Consider the following 21,043-nt stretch of genomic DNA (forward strand, 5'->3'; position numbering starts at 1 on the left):
GGGGGACTAGGGTGTACTCAAGACAGCCAGCATGGATGGGGCTTGTTTGCAGTTGGTGTGGGGCTGCCTGGTAGGGCAGGAAGAGGGGCATTCATGGGATGGGGGTCTGGGAGGAGGAGGTCTGGTCTGAGGAGGGGGTCCCTTTGGGCCTTGTGGAGCATGAGAGGCCCCTGGCCTGTCTTAGAGGAGGCCCCCTGCTGGAGAGGAGCCTGGACATCAAGGGCGCAGAAGGCACGAAGAGGGTGTTGGGGAGGGAATCCGAGGAGCCTGCATTTGGAGGCAAAGAAGGAGAGGCCTGGAGACTGGTTGGAGCCAGTAAGGAGGGAGGAAACCAGGAGAGGGAGGCCCAGGCAAGCTACACTTCTGGAAGGAGGGGCGGTCAAGCAGTTGGAGAAGTCAGGACTAAAAGGAGTGTCCCTTCAGTAATGAGAGGTCTCTGGTGGCTAGGCCTAAATGTCCCCAACATTCTCTTTTTGTGTTAATCAAGTCTGAGAGTCCCCCTTGCTGATGGGGGTGGGTCTGGGGGAGGCACAGGAGCGGATGGCTGACAAGGCCAGTAATGGCTCCCAGTCTGCCCACCATCCCTCCTGCTGCAACAAGAGCCTCTGTGGGGGCCGCCAGCCCCTGCTTTCTGTTCCCACCGTGTTTGAGCTGAGCTTCAGTCAGAAGAGAGGTATTTTGCTTTAGGGAAATCAAAATCAGACTCAACATTTATCCTGGGCTCCTGGGACTGGCTCGTATGTTCCTTCCTGGCAGACAAGAGCTGTGTGGAGGGGAGGTGGGTGGGGAGCAGCCTGAGAAGCAGGGAGGAGGCTGCAGGCTCTGCAGTGCCCCCACCGGGCCTTGGGGGTATGGGCCTGGTGTCAGTGGACCAGCTCGGGCCACCACCCCACTCAGACCCCAGCTGGCCCCCTCCTCCCTCTCTGCGCCCTCCTACCCCCCACCACTTCACACAGAGATAAGTGGGGGAGGGGGAGGAGAGTGGACGCACAGCCCTCCTCTCTCATGGCTCTATGCCTGGCTCAAAGCTGGGGAATCTCGTATCTACTTCCCAAGAACTCCTCCCAATGGCTCCTCCTGGTAGGACTTTATACCCCGTTATGAATTGGAATTGACCCAATGACCGTGGGTTGGGTTTGGTTTTCCTACAGTTGAGGACTCTGAGGCTCAGAGAGGTTAAGTAGCTTATTTGGAGTAACCCAGCCTATAAGTTCAAGACAGAGTGAGGACTCAGAGCCTTCCACTGTTCCAGCCATGTGGAGAGTGTGGCTAGTCCACCTTGAGGATTTCCCAGAGTACGTTTTAAACCCTCGCTTCCTAATGAGTTTGGGCCTTTCTTGCCTGGAGGCAAGCGTGTGCTGGAGAAAGGCAGCTCATTTTAAAAACTGGCCAAAGCCAGGTGTAATTGTGAAGGTAAACGTGTTGTGAGGAACAAAGTTTTAGGATGTTCCAAACCCAGCCAAGTGGCTTGGGGATAGTGGGGAAATCAACAAAGTTTATTCTCTGCCTCCTGTGTGCAGGACACTGGGCTGGGTTCCGAGGAAGATGCTAGGATGAGCGGGGGAAGTATGTTGTCCTCTGTTTAGCATCCAGCTGGAAAAGTGAGAAAAAAAGTGCTTCTATTGAGCACTTGAGCCTTGGTGGCACAGTAGTTGAGTGCTTGGCTGCTAACCAAAGGTCGGCAGTTCAAATCCACCAGCTGCTCCATGGGAGAAAGATGTAGCAGTCTGCTTTTGTAAAGATTTACAGCCTTGGAAACTCTATAGGGCAGCTCTACTCTGTCCTGCAAGGTTGCTATGAGTCAGAATCAAATTGGCTTGACAGCGGTGGGTTTACTTGGTTTGGATTGAGCACTTGCTGGGCACCAGACTTTGTGCCAAGCCCTTTTAAGTGTATCCTCTCAGTGAAATCTCCCAACAATTCTGTGAGATAGAGCCTACTATTTGTCCCATTTTACAGATGAGCAAACCAAGGCTCAGAGATGTGGAGTCTTTTTCCCAAGGCCACATAATCAGAAGGATCAGGGAACCTGGCCTGGAGTACTGGCCAGCTGACCCCAGAGCCCTTTCTGTGGACCACTATGCTTTGCCACTGCCCTCCCCTCTGCTCTGCCCAGGTCAGGCAGGGCCCCCTCTGTTCTTCTGTCCTGGATCCTATGGGAAGACAGACTACATGTAAAGCAGTGATTCCTGTATATGTGGAGGGCTTCCAAGGGGGACATGGTAGGGTCAGGAGGGTGTCCCAGAAAAGGGATATCTCAGCTGGGACTTGAGAGATGAATAGGGGATACCCAGGTGAAAGAGGCAGAAGGAAAAGCAGGTACAAAGGCCTGGGGGCAGAAATAGTCAGAAGAGATTGAAGGGGTATGTATTCATTTTCTGGGGCTGCTGTAACAAACTGCCACAAGCTGGGTGGCTGCAAACAACAGGAATGTGTTCTCTCTCAGTTCTGGAGGCCAGAAGTCTGACATGAAGGTGTCTGTGGGCCATGCTCTCTGAAGCTCTAGGGGAGGATCCTTTCTTGCCTCTTCTAGCTTCTGGTGGTTCCTTGCAGTCCTAGGCACTGTTTGGCTTGTAGAGGCACTTCTGTGAACAACTTCACACGGCTGTCTTCCTGTTCTGTCTGTCTCTGTGTCTCGTCTCCTTTTTTAATAAGGGCACCAGACATATTGGATTAACCTAAAAAACAAAAAACAAAAAAAAAACCACTGCTGTCGAGTCGATTCCAACTCATAGCAACCCATAAGATAGAGTAGAAGTGCCCCATAGGGTTTCCAAGGATGTAAATCTTTATGGAAGCAGATTGCCACATCTTTCTCCTGTGGAGCAGCTGGTGGGTTTGAACTGCTGACCTTTCAGTTAGCAGCCGAGTGCCTTAACCACTACACCACTCGGGCTCCATATTGGATTAACAAAACCTACCAAACCAAACCTGTTGCCCTCTAGTCGATTCCAACTCATAGCGACCCTATAGGACAGAGTAGAACTGCCCCATAGAGTTTCCAAGGAGTGCCTGGTAGATTTGAACTGCCAACCTTTTGGTTAGCAGCCATAGCACTTAACCACTACCCCACCAGGGTTTCCATATTGGATCAGGACCCATCCTATTCCAGTATGACCCCAGGTTAACTAATAGCATCTTCAAAGATTCTATTTCCAAACAAGGTCACATTCACAGGTACCAGAGCTTAGGACTTCAACATATCTTTTTGGGAAACACAATTCAACCTATAAGAGGGGTTCACTAGGTTAGGGTGTGGACAGGGGCCCCAAGGGGCTTGTTGCACCACTGAGATTAGCCTTTGTCCCTGCTGGGGCCTTGGGCTCTGGATCCTGAGCCCAGAAGCTCTGGGAGGAGGGGGGATGGGACCCAGCTGGGGAGCCTGAGCCCAGGAATGTTGCTTTGGTATTTGGGCCAAGAGTACAGGCAGAGGGAAGCTGGACGCAGGAATTGTCCCCCAGCCCCTTACCCCCTCCTGGTGCTTGTGGTGGTTGGAGCTGCTGGGAGATGGTGCCTGGGCAGGACCCCCAGCCCTCATGAGAGGCCCAGTGTGGGATGGGGCAGTAGGGGGCACACATAGGCATGTGTCCTGTTAGTGGAGTTTGAGATGGTTATGGGGTGACAAGGGCAATTGTTTCCCTCAGCTTTTTATTTTGAAAAATCTAGAGAAACATTGAAATAATAGTGCAGTGAACACCTGGATACCCTTCATCTAGATTCACCAGCTGTCAGCATTTTTGCCACGTTTGTGTCCTCTCTCTTAATAATATATATGAGTGTTTTTCTGAACTGTTTCACAAGAAACTGCAGACCTGACCCTTTACTCCTAAATACTTCAGTGCACGTCTCCAAAGAATAAGGACATTCTTCTATACAACCTCAGTGCTATTATTACCACTCCTAAGAAAATCAACAGCGATCCCACAACAGCATCTCATAGCCAGTCTGTCCGTGATTTAGTTCCCTAGTTGTCCCAATAACATCCCTTACAGCTATATCTTCCCTCCCAATCTAGGGTTTAATCCAGGATTGCACTTGTTGCCTTATCTTTCTCTTTGTCTTTTTTTTTTTTTTTTAAATTGTGGTAAGTATATATGATGGCAGCTGGGTGGCACAAATGGTTAAGCACTGGACTACAAACCGTAAGGTTGGTAGTTCGAACCTATCCAGAGTTGCCTCAGGAGGAAGGCCTGGCAACCGGCTTTTGAAAGGTTACAGCCTTGAAAACCCCACAGAGCAGTTTTTTTTTTTTTAATTGAAAACATCCACATTAAAAAAAAAAATTTATTGTACATTGGGTGAAAGTTTTCAGAGCAAATTAGTTTCCCATTCGATAGTTTGTAAAGTGTTCCCTGACATTGGTTTCATTCCCCACAGTGTGCCAGCACTCTCCCCATTTCCATCCTGGGTTCCCCGTTTCCTTTCATCCTTAATTGCTACCCCTTCCTGACTTCTTACGTTTGCTTTTGAGCAAATGTTGCTGTTTTGATCTCGTATAATTGATTGTTCTAATTGTTCTAAGGAGTACGGTCCTCTCGGGTGGTGGTGTTTATTTTATGGGCCTGTCTCTGGTTTGGCTGAAGGGTGGTCTCTGGGAATGGCTTCAGTTCCAGTTCAGAAGGGTGTCTTAGGGCCACAGTCTTAGGGGTTCCTCCAGTCTCTGTCAGACCAGTAAGTCTGGTATTTTTTATGAATTTGATTTTTTGTTCTGCAATTTTTCTCCTGCTCTGTCCAGGACCCTCTGTTGTGATCCCGGTCAGAGCGGTCGGTAGTAATAGCCGGGCACCATCTAGTTCTTCTGGTCTCAGGGTTGGGTAGGCCGTGGATCATGTGGTCTGTTAGTCCTTTGGACAAATTGTTCCCTTGGGTCTTTGGTTTACTTAATTCTCCTTTGCTCCCAACGGTAAGAGATCAACAGTTGTATTTTAGATGGCTGCTCGCAAGCTGTTAAGATCTCAGATACTATTCACCAAAGTAGGATGCAGAACTTTGTTTTTATGAACTATGTTGTGCCAGTTGTTATAGATGTCCCCCAAGTCTGTGGTCCTTTGCGTTTGAGCCTAGGAACTTTGTCCCACAATGTGTTTGGTTATATCTAAGAAGTTGCCCTGACTGTGGCACTTGTATGCTCTACTGTCTATATTAATATATAAGCAGTACCTACAGTTATGTATGTAGAAGTATCCACCACCAAACCTGTATCTGCAGGTGGATATGTTCCCTTATACCCTCCCACACCTCTTGGCATATCTATCAACCTTTGTATTCATTCATAAATTAGTGCCTATGGAGCAGTTTTACTCTGCATACATGGGGTCGACTCAGTGGCAACTAACAACAACAAATATATATTTAACAAAACGTTTAACATTGTAACATTCTTCACGTATACAGTTCAGTGATATTAATTTTGTTGTTTTCCCATCAGTATCCCCTAAGCAAGGAATCCCCGTTTTCCCCTCCCTCATGCCCACCCCTGGTACCCATAATAAACTTTGGTCTCCATACACCTGCCTAATCTAGATACTTCATATAAGTGGGATCATACAATATTTGTCCTTTTGAGTCTGACTTATTTCCATTTAGCATGTTTTCAAGGTTCATCCATGTTATAACATGTGTCTGGACTTCATCTCTCCTTATGGCTGAGTAATACATACTCCGTTGTATGTATGTACCGCATTTTGCTTATTCATTCATCTGTTGATGGACATTTAGGCTGTTTTCACTTTTTGGCTATTGTGAATAGCGGTGCAGTGAACATAGGGATACATGGTTGCCTTGTCTCTTTGGTCCCTTCTAGAACAGTCCCCCGGCTTGTTTTGTCTTTCATGGCACTGACTTTTTTTTTTTTTTTATTGATGTAATTAAATGAAGTTTACATTTCAAGTTAGTCTCCCATACAGATTTTTTTTTTTAAACATACATTGTTATGAGACCCCAACTGTTCACCCCATTCTGCGACAGCACACTCCTCCCCTCCGCCCCTGGTTCCCCATGAACATTCAACCAGCTCCTTACTCTCTTTGCCTTCCCCTGGACATAAGCCGCCCCTTTGGTCTCTTATATCTACTTGTCTAAGAGGCACATTCTTCACGAGTATCACTTTATGTCCCACAGTCCAGTCCAATCCCTGTCTGAAGAGTTGGCCTCAGAAATTGTTTTAGTTCTGGGGCGATGGAGAGACCAGGGGCCATGCTTTCCGGGGTGCCTCAAGTCTTAGTCAGACCATTAAGTCTGGTCTTCTTAGTAGTATTTGAGTTCTGCATCCCTTCGTTCTACTGCTGCATCAGGGACCCTCTGTTGTGTTCCCTGTCAGGACGTTCACTGTTGGTAGCTGGGCACCATCAAGTTCTTCTGGTCTCAGGCTGATGAAGTCTCTGGTTTATGTGACCCATTCTGTCTCTTGGGCCTATACTTTCCTTGTGTCTTCAGTGTTCTTCGTTCTCCTTTACTCCAAGTGGTTGGGACCAATTGATGCATCTTAGATGGCCGCTTGCAAGCTTTTAAGACCCCAGACACCACTCACCAAAGTAGGAAGCAGAACATTTTCTTAATAAGCTTTGTTATGCCAGTTGACATAGATGTCCCCTGAAAGCATGGTCTCCACACCCCACATCCCTGCTACTCTGTCTCTCAAAGTGTTTGATTATATTGAGGAAACTTCTTAGCTTTGGTTTAGTCCAGTTGTGCTGGCTTCCCCTGTAGTGTGTGCTGTCCTTCCCTTCACCTAAGATGATTCTTATCTACTATCTAGTTAGTGAATAACCCTCACCCTCCCTCCCCACCCCCATAACCATCAAAGAAGGTTTTCTTCTGTGTTGAAACCTTTTCTTGAATTCTTATAATAGTGGTCTTATACAGTATTTGTCCTTCTGTGCCTGACTAAATTCACTCAGCATAAGTTCTAACTTCCACCAAGTTATACGATGTTTCACAACTTCATCATTGTTCTTTATCGTTACGTGGATATACCATAGTTTGTTTATCCATTCATCCATCGATGGGCACTTAGGTTGCTTCCATCCTTTGGCTATTGTGAACAGTGCTGCGATGAACATGGGTGTGCATATATCTATTCGTGTGACGGCTCTTATTTCTCTAGGGTATATTCCAAGGAACCGGATAGCTGGATTGTATGGTACTTCTATTTCTAGCTTTTTAAGGAAGCACCAAATAGATTTCCAAAGTGGTTGTACCATTTTACATTCCCACCAACAGTGTTCCAGTCTCTCCACAACCTCTCCAGCGTTTGTTATTTTGTGTTTTCTGGATTAATGCTAGCCTTGTTGGGGGACACTGACTTCTTGAAGTGTCTGGCCAACCTTCTTGTAGAATGTCCTGCATTCTGAATTTGTCTGATTATGTCCTCATGATTCAGGTTAAGTATTTTTGGCAGGAGAACTCCATGGATAGTGTGTCCTTCCAACTGCATCCAACTGGGGGCACATGATGGAGAGTTGATTTGTGACTGAGGATGCCAGATTTGATCAAGGCCAATCATTTTTTATTTTAATAGTTATATTTTTGTTGTGTATTAAGGAAAATACAATGAGCGCATGTCACTGGTAATTTTGGGGATATTATTGCTTAGACAGAAGGTGGATGAGGCAAGTAAGTAAAAACAAAGATTTTTTAAAGAAAAATCCTGTGTGACTCATAGGTGGTATGGGAATGGCTGGCCTTCTGGAAACCCAGACAGAATGTTAAGAACATAGACCTTGACATTGGGCAGACCTGGGCTGAGGTCCTGCTATGCTTGTTTTTGGCTGTGACCTCTGGTACATCGCTTAGGTTGTCTCCCCAAGCCTTGGCTTCCTCACCTGTTACAGCGAGGCTCACAGGACTCACCTCAAGGTTGAGGTGGTAGCTGGTAAGTAGGCGGCTGCCTGACCCTGTCTGGAACTCCTGGCTGGTGGAGAGGCTGGGAGCAGGGGCCAGGCCCCCAGAGGGCTGCTCTCCAAGGCTCTCGGAGGCTCCAGGCTGTGAAGCAATTAAGAGCTGCCAGCCTTGGTGCAGTGCCAGGGGATACCTGAAGGCCTCAACTGTTTATTAAAGGTTAGCTAGCTGCTTAAAGCAGCTGGTGGGCAGGGCTTGTCTCCTCTACCCCAGCTTTGCTCCTCTACCTCTGGGGCTTTGCTGCCTGCAGATCACCCAGTCTTCTGTGTTGAGGACAGTTTTAAGGTGTGGGGTGGAAGGGCAGTCAAGCGTGTGCCTGCCCTACTTCCCATGGCAGCTGCATTCTGGGGACTTGGCCTGGGGGACAGGGGAGGCTGGAGGCAGAGAGACTCTGGGAAAGGCTGCTTGGGGTCTACGAGGGAGGGTCTCAAGGAACGCCTCTCTGGTCCTGTGAAGCCAAAGGCTGCCTAAGGCCAGCAGTGGACCTGCCACCCAAGCCCCTGCCACTCAGCTCCTGCTATGTGTGTCACGTGATGCTGCCCCTTGCCAAGATCACACAAGGTCATATAGCCTCATTGGCAGTTTTGGGGTGGGTGGGGGTGGGGTGAGAGAGGGTGCTTAATTGGCATCCATCCTGGGCTCTAGAGGCACAGTTCCGACACTACACTTTTGTCTTAGTTATCTAGTGCTGCTCTAACAGAAATACCACAAGTGGATGGTTTTAACGAAGAGAAGTTTATTTCCTCACAGTCAAAGTAGGCTAAAAGTCCAAATTCAGGCGTCAGCTCCAGGGAAAGTCTTTTTCTCTCTGTCTGTCGGCCTTCTCTTCAGTGTATCCCCGGACTAGGAGCTTCTCTGCGCAGGGACCCCGGGTTCAAAGGACGCGCTCTGCTCCCAGCACGGCTTTCTTGATGATATGAGGTCCCCAACTGTCTGCTTGCTTCCCTTTCCTTTTATCTCTGGTAAGGTAAAAGGTGGTGCAGGCCACACCCTAGGGAAACTCCCTTTACATTGGATCAGGGATGTGAGCTGGGTAAGGGTGGTGTTACAATCCCACCCTAATCCTCTTTAGCATAAAATTACAATCACAAAATGGAGGCCAACCACACAATTCTGGGAATCATGGCCCAGCCAAATTGATACATACATTTTTTGGGGGACATAATTCAAACCATGACACCCTTCTGGCAGGGTGACCCTGGGCAAGTAAGCAGAACTATCTGAACCTCAGTCTCCTCATTGGGAGATCACGCTTACTTATGGAATTCTTGTGAAGATGAACAGCAGGGTCTTGTTCAGTGTCTTAGTCATCTAGTGCTGCTATAACAGAAATACCACAAGTGGATGGTTTTAACGAAGAGAAGTTTATTTCCTCACAGTCAAAGTAGGCTAAAAGTCCAAATTCAGGGTGTCATCTCCAGGGAAGGGCTTTTTCTCTCTCTCTGTCAGCCTTCTTCTCTTCGGTGTTTCCCCGGACTAGGAGCTTCTCTGCGCAGGGACCCTGGGTTCAAAGGACGTGCTCTGCTCCCAGCACGGCTTTCTTGGTGGTATGAGGTCCTCAACTCTCTGCTTGCTTCCCTTTCCTTTTATCTCTTGTAAGATAAAAGGTGGTACAGGCCACACCCCAGGGAGACTCCCTTTACACTGGATCAGGGATGTGACCTGGGTAAGGGTGGTGTTACAATCCCACCCTAAGTCTCTTTAACATAAAATTACAATCACAAAATGGAGGGCAAACACAATACTGGGAATCATGGCCTAGCCAAATTGATAACATACATTTTTTGGGGGGGACTTAATTCAATCCATGACAAGCAGCAAATGCTTGAATCATTAGAACAAATCAATCTTACAGATGAGAAAACTGAGGCTCAGAGAGGGAAATAATTTGCCCAAGGACACATAGCTAGTAAGCTGTGGAGCTGAATTTGAACCCAGGTAGTCTAGTCTGGCTCCAGGGTACATGCCCCCAAGTTTCCAGTGATGCTCTGAGGGGCCTCCTGCGTCTTCAGGTTCAGGCTTTCAGCATTGGCCCCTTGACCCTTGCTGTCCTTCACGGGGTGGGGAAGGGTGGGTTAGGCAGAGCCAGGTCAACCCAGCCTGGGTTAGACCAGGGACACCTTCCCTCTCCACCCCCATGTCTGTCCCTGTCCTACCCCATATCATTTGCCAAAACTTTCTCTTGGAAAATTGTATTCTCTTATACCAGGTCTGGCCATCCAGGTAACTGGCATCTCCAACCCTCGATTTTTATCAATGACCTCTTTGTGGAAGAGTCTCGTCCTCAGTCTCTGACTTGGGCTTGTGGGGAGGAGAGTGCTAATGAGGAGGGCCCCGGTGGAGGCTTCCAGGCTGTGGGTTGGGGAGGCTGGAGCCACAGACCTGAGTTCAAAGACCCAATCCCCCACTTACTGGCTGCTCTGTGCCTCGGTTTCCCCATTTAGGGCAGAATAATGCTGTCTTCTATCAGCGCTGTTGTTTGGGTAGCCGAGCCAAAGCACAGAGGCCCGCCCTGGGCACAGATCTGGGCATGCAGCAGGCGCCCAGTATTTGGCAGTTGGTATAAGCTTGCTTTGAGCAGTTTTTGAAAAGCGGCCTCCCCAAGTCTGCTTAGGCACAAACAACTGAAGACACCCCCTTGGGCCTCCCTTCCCACTTCGCTGGGAAGGTTTCCAGTTCCCGTACTTGCCTGACCTCAACCCAGCACCCGCCTGGCTGTTTGTTCCTTCGTTTGCTTTTTTGTTTGTTCATTTGTTCATTCGTTCATTCATTCCACAGAGCTGTATAGAGCACATTCAAGTGCCAGGCCCCCAACAGCTTTCACACCTGCTGTGACTGAATTCCCAGGACAGCTCTGGGTGGCAGGTGCTATTACTATTATCCTCACTTTGCAGATGAGGAAACTGAGGCACAGGGAGCTTGAGGAGCTCCACCGAGGCCCCATTCCTGAGGCAGGGTGTGAGTATGGCCTTGGAAGTGGTTTGTTGTTCTTGTTCAGTGATTTTAGAGAGAATTTTGGTTTGGTTCCAGCTTGAACCAATTCAGTACTTTTCAGAAAAAAACATTTTTTCTTTTTCGTTTGTCTCATGGTTCAGTAAAGAATGACTATTTGGGCTTGGCTCGAGGTTCAGCCACTTTATAGGGCTTATTCCAGCTTTTGGGTCATGGTTCAGTTCATGTCTTACTGGTGAAAGAACCCAGGACTGACCACTGAGAGGGGCTGCAGGGATGGCCAAGGAGGGGAGGATGCAGGGGTACTGTTGGGGCTTGCTGGGCCCCCCACATGCAGGGGGTGGGCAGCACCTTCTCTGACCGTCTTGTCTCCTGGGACTGAGAGGAAAGAATATGTCTCAAATGTTGGCCTGGGAGTGACAAACCTGCCTTCCCAGCCCCAGGACCGCAAGGACGAGGGACCCCTGAATGTGGGAGAGTGTTCTCGGCAGATGTGACGACAGCAGCAGCAGGCATGAGGAGGGATGGGGGTAGTCTTTGTCCCCTGCTGGGATAGCCAGACACAGAGCCCCTGACCAGCATTGTTCACCAGGGGAGCATTTCCTTGTTCAGAGCTGGCCAGCACCCCCAACCTGGCAGGCAGGCCGTGGGGTGGGGAGGGCAGGGAGGGGGGCTCCCCAGTGAAGGTCTGCCTGTCCCCTGTGGCACCTCCCTGAGCTAAAAGGCTATTTTTCTCTTTTCTCTTGCAGTTACCGAGAAGGAAGTCCAGCAGTGGTGAGTGGCTATTTTTTTCCAAGCTGTGAGAGGCCTGGGAGTATGGCCTTTGCGCTGATGGGGACCACAGTCTGGCTGCCCAGCACAGGGGCACGTGGAGGGGCCCTCGAGAGTGGCTCATCCACAAAGCAGTTTAGGCAGCCCCCAGCTTCCTTTTTGTTCCCACAGGGCTGATATACAGTTTTAGTGGACTTGGGGTCAGGGGTGGTGTTGGGGTGTTGGTGATTTTTCACCTTATATGGTATCTGTAATAACCACTAGCCCCTGAAGGGTTAATTCCAGGCCCCACTCACCAAAGGGAGGGATTCATGAGAAACAAGTCAAAAGACTGGGTTCTAGGCCTGGCTTTGTCACTAACTTACCCTCTGGCCTTGAGAAGTCTCTTCCCCTCTCTGGGTCTCAGTCACCCTGCCTATAAAATGATTGATTAGACTGGATCAAGGATGGCACATAGGTTTCCTCTTGGATGCCATCTCTAATTAATCCGTAGTAACTGCCTGGCATGGTGTGTTAAGAAGGATTCTGAGGCTGCATATCATGGAGCAATGGAAAATATTGCAGTGTGTGATTAGCGAGGACTGTAATGGATTAGTGATGCCTGCCCTGGGTCTCGGGGAGGAGAGTGGCATATCGTGAGTCACTGTCGAATGCAGAGCACAGGGGAGGCTCACACTATAAGGTGAACTAAGCTGGGGGTAGGGGGAAGTTTGGGAAGCAAGGAGCAGAGCTTGGAGAACTTCCAGTAAAGCTCAGTGGTTTAGAAATAGACTTTGGAGTTCTGGCTTTGCCTGTTCCTATCTGAGTGACCTTATGCAAGTGACTTAACCCTTCTCAGCCTCAGTTTCCCCATGTGTACAACAGGAATGATGACGTATCAGGACATCTCATGCAAAGGGCATAGCACAGTGCCCAGGAGATGGCAGTCATTGCTGCTGTTCTTCAGTCCAGTCTTTATTGGGGAACTGAGGCCCAGAGTGGGCCCTCCATCACACAGCCAGGCCATAGCAAGGCTATTGCCAGGACCCCAAGCTATGAGACTCCTGGGTTAGTGCCTCTCTGCTGTGGGATGGGGCCTGGGCTCCCCATCCTGAGGTATATAGACCCTAGGGGCCACCCTTGCAGCTCCATGTCCTAGAGTCCAAGCTACAGGGAGTGCAGAGCTGTGACTGCCTGCCCAGCTCTGCTGACCTCTTGATGGATACCCAGGCCAAGTGGGCGGAGCTTGGCTGATGAGTGGCTGCATCCTGGCAAGGGGAGCAGAGTGTAGAGGGAGCAGCAGCCCATCTTTTGGCATCCTATGCCTGGCTGTGTGGCCCTGACCTGATGCCAATCTCATTTCCCACTTCTCCACTTTCCCTAGTGGGCATTCCAGAAATGTTCCTGCTTCTAGCCTTTGTCAATCAGCTCTCCCTTCCTGGAATGCCCATCCTTCCTCCCTGGGCTGTTGTCCCACAGCTCTCCCTCACCCCTCCTTTTTGGGCCACCTGAGCCCTCTTCCACCCTATGGCACAGCCTAAATCGCCTTCTCCGTGAAGCCTTCTGGATCGCCATCTGTGTGTGCTTTTCCTCCTTCCCACACGGCAGTCAGAGGGCACTTTTTCTTCGAATGAAAACATGAGAACCCTTGTCTACACTGTCATAGCAATGATTGCTTAATATTTCATTAGGAGTCCCTGGGTGGCGCCAACAGTTAAGCATTAAACTACTGGTCGAAAGGTGGTGGTTTGAACCCACCGAGACGCTCCTAGGAAGACGGTCCTGATGATCTGCTTCTTAAAGGTCAGAGCCTTGAAAACCCTATGGAGCAGTTCTACTCTGCACACATGGGGTCACCATGAGTTGGAATCAACTCGATGGCAACTAATAACGTCTCTATATTTATATTTATATAGACAGAGAAAGAGAGGTTGATTTGAAGGAACTGGCTTAGAATGCCAGGCTCTGCTTCCACCCTCCCTGGCCCTCGAGGTCCAGTCCGCATCCCTGGCATGGTTCCAAGGTCCAGCTCGGTATGGCCCCTGCTGACTCCTCCTGCCTCATGGCTGTCTCTTGTGCCCTTTGCTGTTCACCTACAGCCAGCCTGAACAGCTGTCTATTCCTTGAACTCATCTTACTCTGGGCTTCCTGATCTTTGCCCAGCCTGTTCCGTCTGCTTGGTATACTCTCCCTCCTCTTTGCCTGGCTAACACCTCACCCTTCAGGCCTCCCTCCCAGAAGCCTCCCCGTGCCCCCGGGTTGTGTTAGGGGCCTCCTCTAACCTGCACAGACCAGCGCTTCTCCCATCACACCATGTGACACCTTGGGTTGCCGTTAAACGTTTATGTCCCTCTCTGCCTCCCGGCTGTCCTTTATCTTGTTCCTTACTATGTCCCCAGTGCCTGCCATAGTGGGTGCTCAGCATCCAACAGGCACCGTCCTAGGTGCTTCAAGTATGCACTGCTGTCGACTCCTGGGAGCTGCCCTGGAGGCCAGCCTGGTTTATCATCCCCATGTGGAAGATGAGGAAACTGAGGCTCAGAAAAGTTTCCAGGTCTGCGGCTGAGAGGCAGCAGGGTTGGGGCTGAGAGACTCCAGAACCTAAACTCTCGCTCTGGTGGGTGAATATTTGAACAAGGATTGAGTGAACATATAGCAAGGAAGGTTCTGGTACCACATGCAAGCCCAGCATCTCCTGAGGGGGGTCGGGGCAGGGGAGGTCAGTGGTTAGAGTTACTGAGAGGGAGTCAAGGGACAAATATGAAGCTGGTGTCCCCATCTCCTGGGCCCTGGCCACTGCTATGGTTGCTCTAGGGTGGCATCTCCCTCAGGGGACTCAGGACGGGGCCTGGGGATGGGGCGCCAGGAGCTGTGCCCACCTGGACCCGATCTAGGCAGGGAAGAGGGTGAGGTTTGTCCTGGAGAGATGGCCCAGACATTTCCCAGACATGCCCGGTTTGTTTCATCCTCAGTGAAGATCCTGTCACGCCCATTTCACAGTCAAGAACACTGAGCCTCAGGGGATGAAGGACTTGCCCAAGCTCCCAGGGGGCCCAGTGGTAGGGGAGGTGGGTTTCAAGCCCCTGGCATTTAAGCTATGTCTAGCCCCCTTGACTGCCGCACCCCCTGGTCCTGCAGGCCCTCAGGGACATGTCCCTGCCCTAGTCCTAGAGAGGCTGGTGGTGAAGTGGTCCAGGTTGTCAGGAGCGCAGTCCAGGTAACAGTGATGTGATGCTTGAGGCTCCCAGCTAGGCATCCCACGGCATCATCTGGACTCCTCCCGCTCTGGGCTGCTGGTGGAGTTGTCTGTATTTGACACAGGAGGAAGCCAAGGCTCAGAGGGGTTGAGCCAGCGTCAGGATCTGCAGCCAGCCTGGGGCCCTTGCTGCCACCCCTGATCCCTTACGCTTGACCATCTTGGTCCCCACTCACTTTAGTGGAAAGTCAGGAAGGACAATGGGGGCTGATTAAGAAACTGCAGCCATTTCTGGGCCTTTACAGGTGATATCTGTGAAAATCATAATCACGGAAAATGAAGCTGACGTAACCGCTGAGTGAAAACAGCAGGGCACAAATAGTACGTCCAACATGATTGCATGATGGAAAAAGTGCAGAGGGAAAAACAAAGTTGGGAAGGAGACATGCCCCAGGCTGGTAGTGGGTGTGTTGGGGTGGGTGGGGGATCATGGATTACAAGTCCTTTTTTTCTCTTATATTTTCTGTTTTCCAAATGTTCCGTAATGGTTGTATTACTTTTATAATAACCAAATAACCCAGCAGTATTGTAACAAAAACAGTGGGTGGAAGCAGGAGGAATTTTGCAGCCGCCTCAACAGGGCCAGCTGTCAATGCTAGACCATCCTACACAGACATGGGTAAGGAGGCAAGCCTCTTATTAATAACCTCATCCTAGCCACCATTGGGCATCTGTGGGCCAGGCACTGCACTAATACTTAGAACAGGGCCATGAGGTAAGTTTTAGAAGTAGCCTCATTTTACAGATGAAGAAACTAAGGCTCAGAGGGGTAGAGACACTTGCTCAGGTCACACAGCGCTGTGTGTGTGTGGTCAGAGTCCAGCTCCCTCTGCCTCCCCAGGCTGTCGGGCCTCAGACTTGCTGGGTCTTATTCTGGGAAGCCCCACAGAATGGGAGGCAGTGATGGGGGCAGAGGAGAAGAGAAGGCATCCTCATCCATGTGCTTGGGTCCCTCCTCCAGACTGTCTGAAGTCAGGTCTCCAGGGAGCTCTGGAAACGGAATGCGATGAGAAGGGAGTTGTTTGAAAAGATAATGGGAGAACAATTTGCCAAGGCTGCTGCTGCACAGTCCCAGCTGCGTTTGGCTGATTTCAGCTTGGGTTATGCTTTGTTATCTATTTCCCACCTTTCACACTGCAGAAAGCAGCCCACTGCAATATTTACCCATTGGCATGGAGGGACCTGGGACTTTCCTTCAAGCAGGGTTCCAGAGAGTAAGATTTCTGTGGGAACTGAGAGCCAGTGAGTTCCAGAAAGTTATGGCAGCCTGGAACCTTTTTGGGACCCTGACAGTGTTGGGGCTTGCTCAGGGCCTTCAGAGAATTAGAGTTGAAACTGGAATTGGACCCATGAGTCGTGGAGAGAGTTCATTCATCCATCCATCCATCCATCCATTCAGCAAGTCTTTACTGCATACTCACAGTATGCTGGTTGCTGGGCACAGCAGGACTAGGGAAGACAAGGTGCTTGGAGTCTTCCAGTGACACAGGTGTTTGCCCAGATTGGCGCCGTTGGGGCGTGAGAGAAAGGGTGGGAGGCGTGGGGAGAGGAAGCGCTGCGTCAAGTTGGAGAGTGTTTTGCAAGTGGCATTCAGCCTTCCACATTTTTATGAAATGACAAATTCTTCTTTCCCTTCCTTTTTAAAGAAGTGTAAGAATGCAGTGTTGAATTCAGGTTTTTCTTTCCTCCTTTCCACGCTGTTTTGAGGAGATGTTTTCCAAACGCAGTCCACCGTATCAAAACCTGCTGCTTCATTCACGTGGCTGGAAATCCTGTGTGCAGTATGCACGGGTATGCCTGTTTCTGAGATTGGTTCCATAGCTTGTTATCTGATCCTCAGAGGGGTCTCTGACACCCAAAGAGTTAAGAACCCTGTTCTCCATCAAGGATGTGTGATGTACAGCCTCTATATAAATACCTCAGGCTGAGTTAATGGGTGGGGAGTGGCATCAAGGAGGTCTTTGCACTTCTCTGAAAGGCCCTGCCCATGTACGAGGAGGTCAGGTATTAGCAAGGACTTCCTGGGGGCAGGGTTGCTGGGACCCCCTTCTTGGGAAAGCTGGCAGGATGGGGCAGCCCAGAGGGTGACTGGATATGGCGCCTCGGCTCTGGTGTGTGGTGGTGGGGTCCTCAGTCTAGGGCTTGGCACATAGCAAGCGCTTAGCGCAGCCTTTTTGTTAACTTCCCAAGGTAAGTGCTGTATTGGTTTTCACTTCACCGATGAGGGAACTCAGGCTCAGGAGGGGAAAGTCACCTGCCCAGGGTCCCACAGGTCAGCTGTGGAGCCAGGATCAAACCTGAGTCTGATTTGGAAGCCATCTTGTTTAGGTCTTTAAGCTTTTAACAAATTAAACTCCTTTTTCTTATTGCAAAATGTATGCATGTGTAACGCAACCAGTGAAACAATAAGCACAGAGATTAATCATAATAACAACACCCCCTCACTTGTCTCTACTGTACACTGGAAACACTTATCAGAAGTGGGTGCCCTCCTGGCTCAGGCAGCGCCCTGCACACCTGGGCAGCTGCTCACCATGGGACCTGCATGGTGGACTCAGAGGGGCATCTGTCCTCTGTGGTGTCTGAAACTTCTGGGTCTGGGCCTTAGGATCCCACCCTGGAATGCTGACTCTGCTAGTCACCCTGAGTTGCCAGTTTGCAGGGAGAATTGTGATACCAGCATGCTCCTTGCCGCTTTCCACTCTCTTCCCAGCCTGACCATGCTGGCAACTGTGCTGCCCATCCAAGACTACGGTCATTCCTACCCTGGGTCCAGAATCAAGCAGAAGATACCACTGAGGGCTTTGAGCCTCTGCCGAGACTCTGGGCTTCTGGGGAGATGGGCAAGACGTTGGTGACCCAGACCCTCTCTCTCCATCAGGCAGGGAGGTGGTGGCACGGTCCAGGCTCCAGTCCTAGCCACCTCATTTTCTCACTGTGTGACTCCATTCAACGCTTACTGGGCACCTTCTATGTGCCAGGCACAGTGGTGGGACCTGCAGGTTCTGGGGTACACAAGATGATATGGCTCCTGCCTCTATGGACCATGCTGTGCACTGGGGAGAAGTTACCCAAGTCATTATAGAGGCCCAATCTGGGGACTGGGGGCTTCAAGTCCATGTACCGGGGAGAGACCCAGTCTAGGGGCATCAGAAGCTGAGACCAGAAGGGTGAGCAGGAGTTAGCCATGTCAGGAAGAAGGGAAAGAGTGGGTTGAGCAGAAGAAAGTAGCCGTGAAGGCCCTGAGCCAGGAGGGGACTTAACCTTTCTAGGCCTCAGTTTCCCCATCTGTAAAGTAGACATAAGAGTACTTGCCTCCTGAGCTTGTTGAGATGATTTGGTGAAATCATGCCTGGAAAGTGTCCCACTCACAGTAGCTGCTCCCTAAATGGTAGCTGTAATTCAGCTGGCTTAGAATCACAGAGCATTGGAAGGTCAGTCAAAATCCTGAGCTCCCGGGGGTCCCCAGGGACCATTAGTCCAGTAGTTCACCACTGGGGGCGATTTTGCTTCCAGGGGACATTGGGTGACATTTTTGGTTGTCACAATGGCAAGGGGCACTACTAGCATCTAAGAGATAGAGGCCAGGGATGCTGCAAACATCTTATAGTGCATAGGACAATACCCCAATCAAAGACCTCAATATCAATAATGCCTGGGTGGAGAAATCCTGATCCAGTCTAAACCCCACATTTTACCAGCAGGGAAACTGAACTGTGTTGCAGGGAAGGGCATCGTCCTGGGTCCCTCCTACTATGCGTCAGGACAGGGCCAGGCCTGGAACACGGCCATGTCTCTGGGCCCACCATGGGTGCACGGTTCCTTGGCGGCAGCATGTCTGCAGGAGAGAGGGTGGGGCTGGCGGGAGGAGAGGGAGGAGGCCGGGCCTGTTGGAACCTGAGCCCTGGGCTCCGGTGTGGGGGATGGAGTCAGGTCTCCCAGTCATCCTGGGGATGGAATTCATGGGCGTGAAATTCACAGGGGGCAGCCGCTTACTGGGGTGCCTGTGGTGTGGGGGTGTGCGTGTGGATCCACACCGGGGGTGGGGGTGTGTGAGCAGGCCATGGTTGGGGTGTGCTGACTCAGCCAGCCAGTGAGGACAGGAGGATTGGACCCATCACAGAAAATCCTGGCCTCGGAGCTGTGATGATTTGTGGGGTGATTTGGGCATCTGGGGCGACTGGGTGCCCCCCTGCACCCTCTGATATTGAACAATGTGGTTACATAGTGTTTCGGTATCTAGCGTTTTACCCATGCACTTACACTGGGGCGGTGCAGCCTGGCACTTGGGAGGGGTGGTTGAGGTGGGGAACCTGGGGGGCAGGATCCTTGGGTCTGAGCCCTGTTTCTACTGACAACTTGCTGTGTGCCTTTGGGCCAGTCTCACCCCTCACTGGGCCTTCAATTCCTCATCAATACACAGACGAGTAGGAGTAGATCTGTGGTTTTCTAATCATCCCCGTTGGAGCTCTTAAGTTCTGGCCAGGGTCTCTGGAGGCCCCACCCCCAACCCCATGCCCTCTGGCCCAGAGGTTCTTGTTCATGGGGCTCTGGAGGAAGACACCTATGAGCCAGACACCTGGGCTCTCTGCCCCTGCCTGGCAGTCTGTACATTCATTCATTTCATCGAACAAACATTGACCGAACCCCTGCTATGGGCCAGGCCCCGTGCTGGGCAGTGGGCACAGTGGTATCAGGGAGCTCAGTCGGTGGAGGATGGTCTTGAGCTTAGGCAAATATGATATAATGTGATCCTTGCTGTGCTGGGGACGTACTTGGTTGTCAGGAGCAGAGGAGACCCTCAGCCTCAGACCTGGGGGGCTGGGGTGGCTTCCTGGAGGAAGTGATGTCTAAGCTGGGACTTGGTGGATGAGTGGATTAAGAGGAAGTGCTTTGCAGGCTGGGGATGGCATGGCAAGTTCTAGAAGTTGTGGCTGGGTATGGGATACAGGAGTGGGGTGTGGGGGTGGCAAGAGAAAGCTGGAGCCGCCACTGAGGCCAACCCTAATGGGCATTGCCTCGTGGGCATGGGCTTCTTGGGGCTCCTGCTAATGGCATCGAAGGGGGTTGGGGCCCCTGCAGTGACGGTGACAGCCTCTGCAGGGGTAACCAGACAGTCCCCTCCCAAAGCTTCCCACTGAGGCTGGCCTTCCTCTACTACCCTCCATTAAAGCTGCTAACAGTGCTGATGGCTCTCGAAGCTGCTGCCTGAGGGCACCGCCTTCCTTCCTCGGAGAGCTGGTGCTGTGAGCCACCCGCAGGGACGGAGCCAGGAGAGGCCTTTGGGTGCATTTTATCATTATAGTTTTTAATAACCTTTGAGAATCACTCAAGTAACACCAGTCTGTTGTAGAGAACTTAGAAAGTATGCAGAAGCACATAGAGGAAATAATCTCCCACTGTCCCAGCATCCAGAGAGGTCTGGTAATAGTGGAGTGTGTCCTGGCACCAGGCATGTCTCTTCCCCCTGCATGGGACCCATCCTGGCCTGGGGGCTAGGCTCATGGACCAGCTCTTATCCCGGAAATGCTCCTTCTCCCTGTCTCTGAGTCCCATGCCCTGGTGGGAAGATTTGAGCCAGAAACCTTTTTGTCGTTGTGCTTCAGGTGAAAGTTTACAGAGCAGATTAGTTTCTCATTCAAAACTTTATACACAAATGGTTTCATGACGTTGGTTGCAGTCTCCCCATTGTATCAGTTCTCTCCCTCTTTCCCTTTCCACCCCAGCTTCCCCAGTTCCATCAGTCCAGTTTTCCTGTCCCGTCCTGCCTTCTTGTTTTTGTTTTTCGGCAGGTGTTGCCCATTTGGTCTCATATACGTGACTGATCTAAGAAGCACGTACCTCACGTTTGTTATTGTTTGTCTTATAGGCCTGCCTAATCTTTGGCTGAAAGATGAACTTCGGGAGTGGCTTCAGTTCTGAGTTAGCAGGGGGTCCAGGGGCCATAGTCTCAGGGGTTCCTCCAGTCTCTGTCGGACCAGTAAGTCTGGTCTTTTTTTTGAATTTGATCTTTTGTTTTACATTTTTCTCCCACTCTGTCTGGGGCCGTCACTTGTAATCCCAGTCAGAGCGGTTGGTAGCGGTAGTTGGGCACCATCTTAGTTCTTCTGGTCTCAGGGTCGTGTAGGCTGTGGTTCATGTGGTCCATTAGTCCTTTGGACTAATTGCTCCCTTGAGTCTTCAGTT

At 50.6% G+C, this 21,043-nt stretch overlaps 1 protein-coding gene across 1 annotated transcript in view; it reads left to right on the top strand.

Moving 5' to 3' along the window:
- Window positions 1–21,043, top strand: part of NCS1 (neuronal calcium sensor 1) — a 54,035-nt gene that overhangs the window by 22,485 nt on the left and 10,507 nt on the right. The window contains exon 2 of the mRNA XM_004375759.2: window positions 11,601–11,625. Coding sequence (XP_004375816.1) covers window positions 11,601–11,625 — 25 coding nt within the window. The remainder of the gene's footprint in view (window positions 1–11,600; window positions 11,626–21,043) is intronic.

Source organism: Trichechus manatus, unplaced genomic scaffold, assembly GCF_000243295.1.
Source record: "Trichechus manatus latirostris isolate Lorelei unplaced genomic scaffold, TriManLat1.0 scaffold00038, whole genome shotgun sequence".
In the NCBI taxonomy this organism is placed as follows: Eukaryota; Metazoa; Chordata; class Mammalia; order Sirenia; family Trichechidae; genus Trichechus; species Trichechus manatus.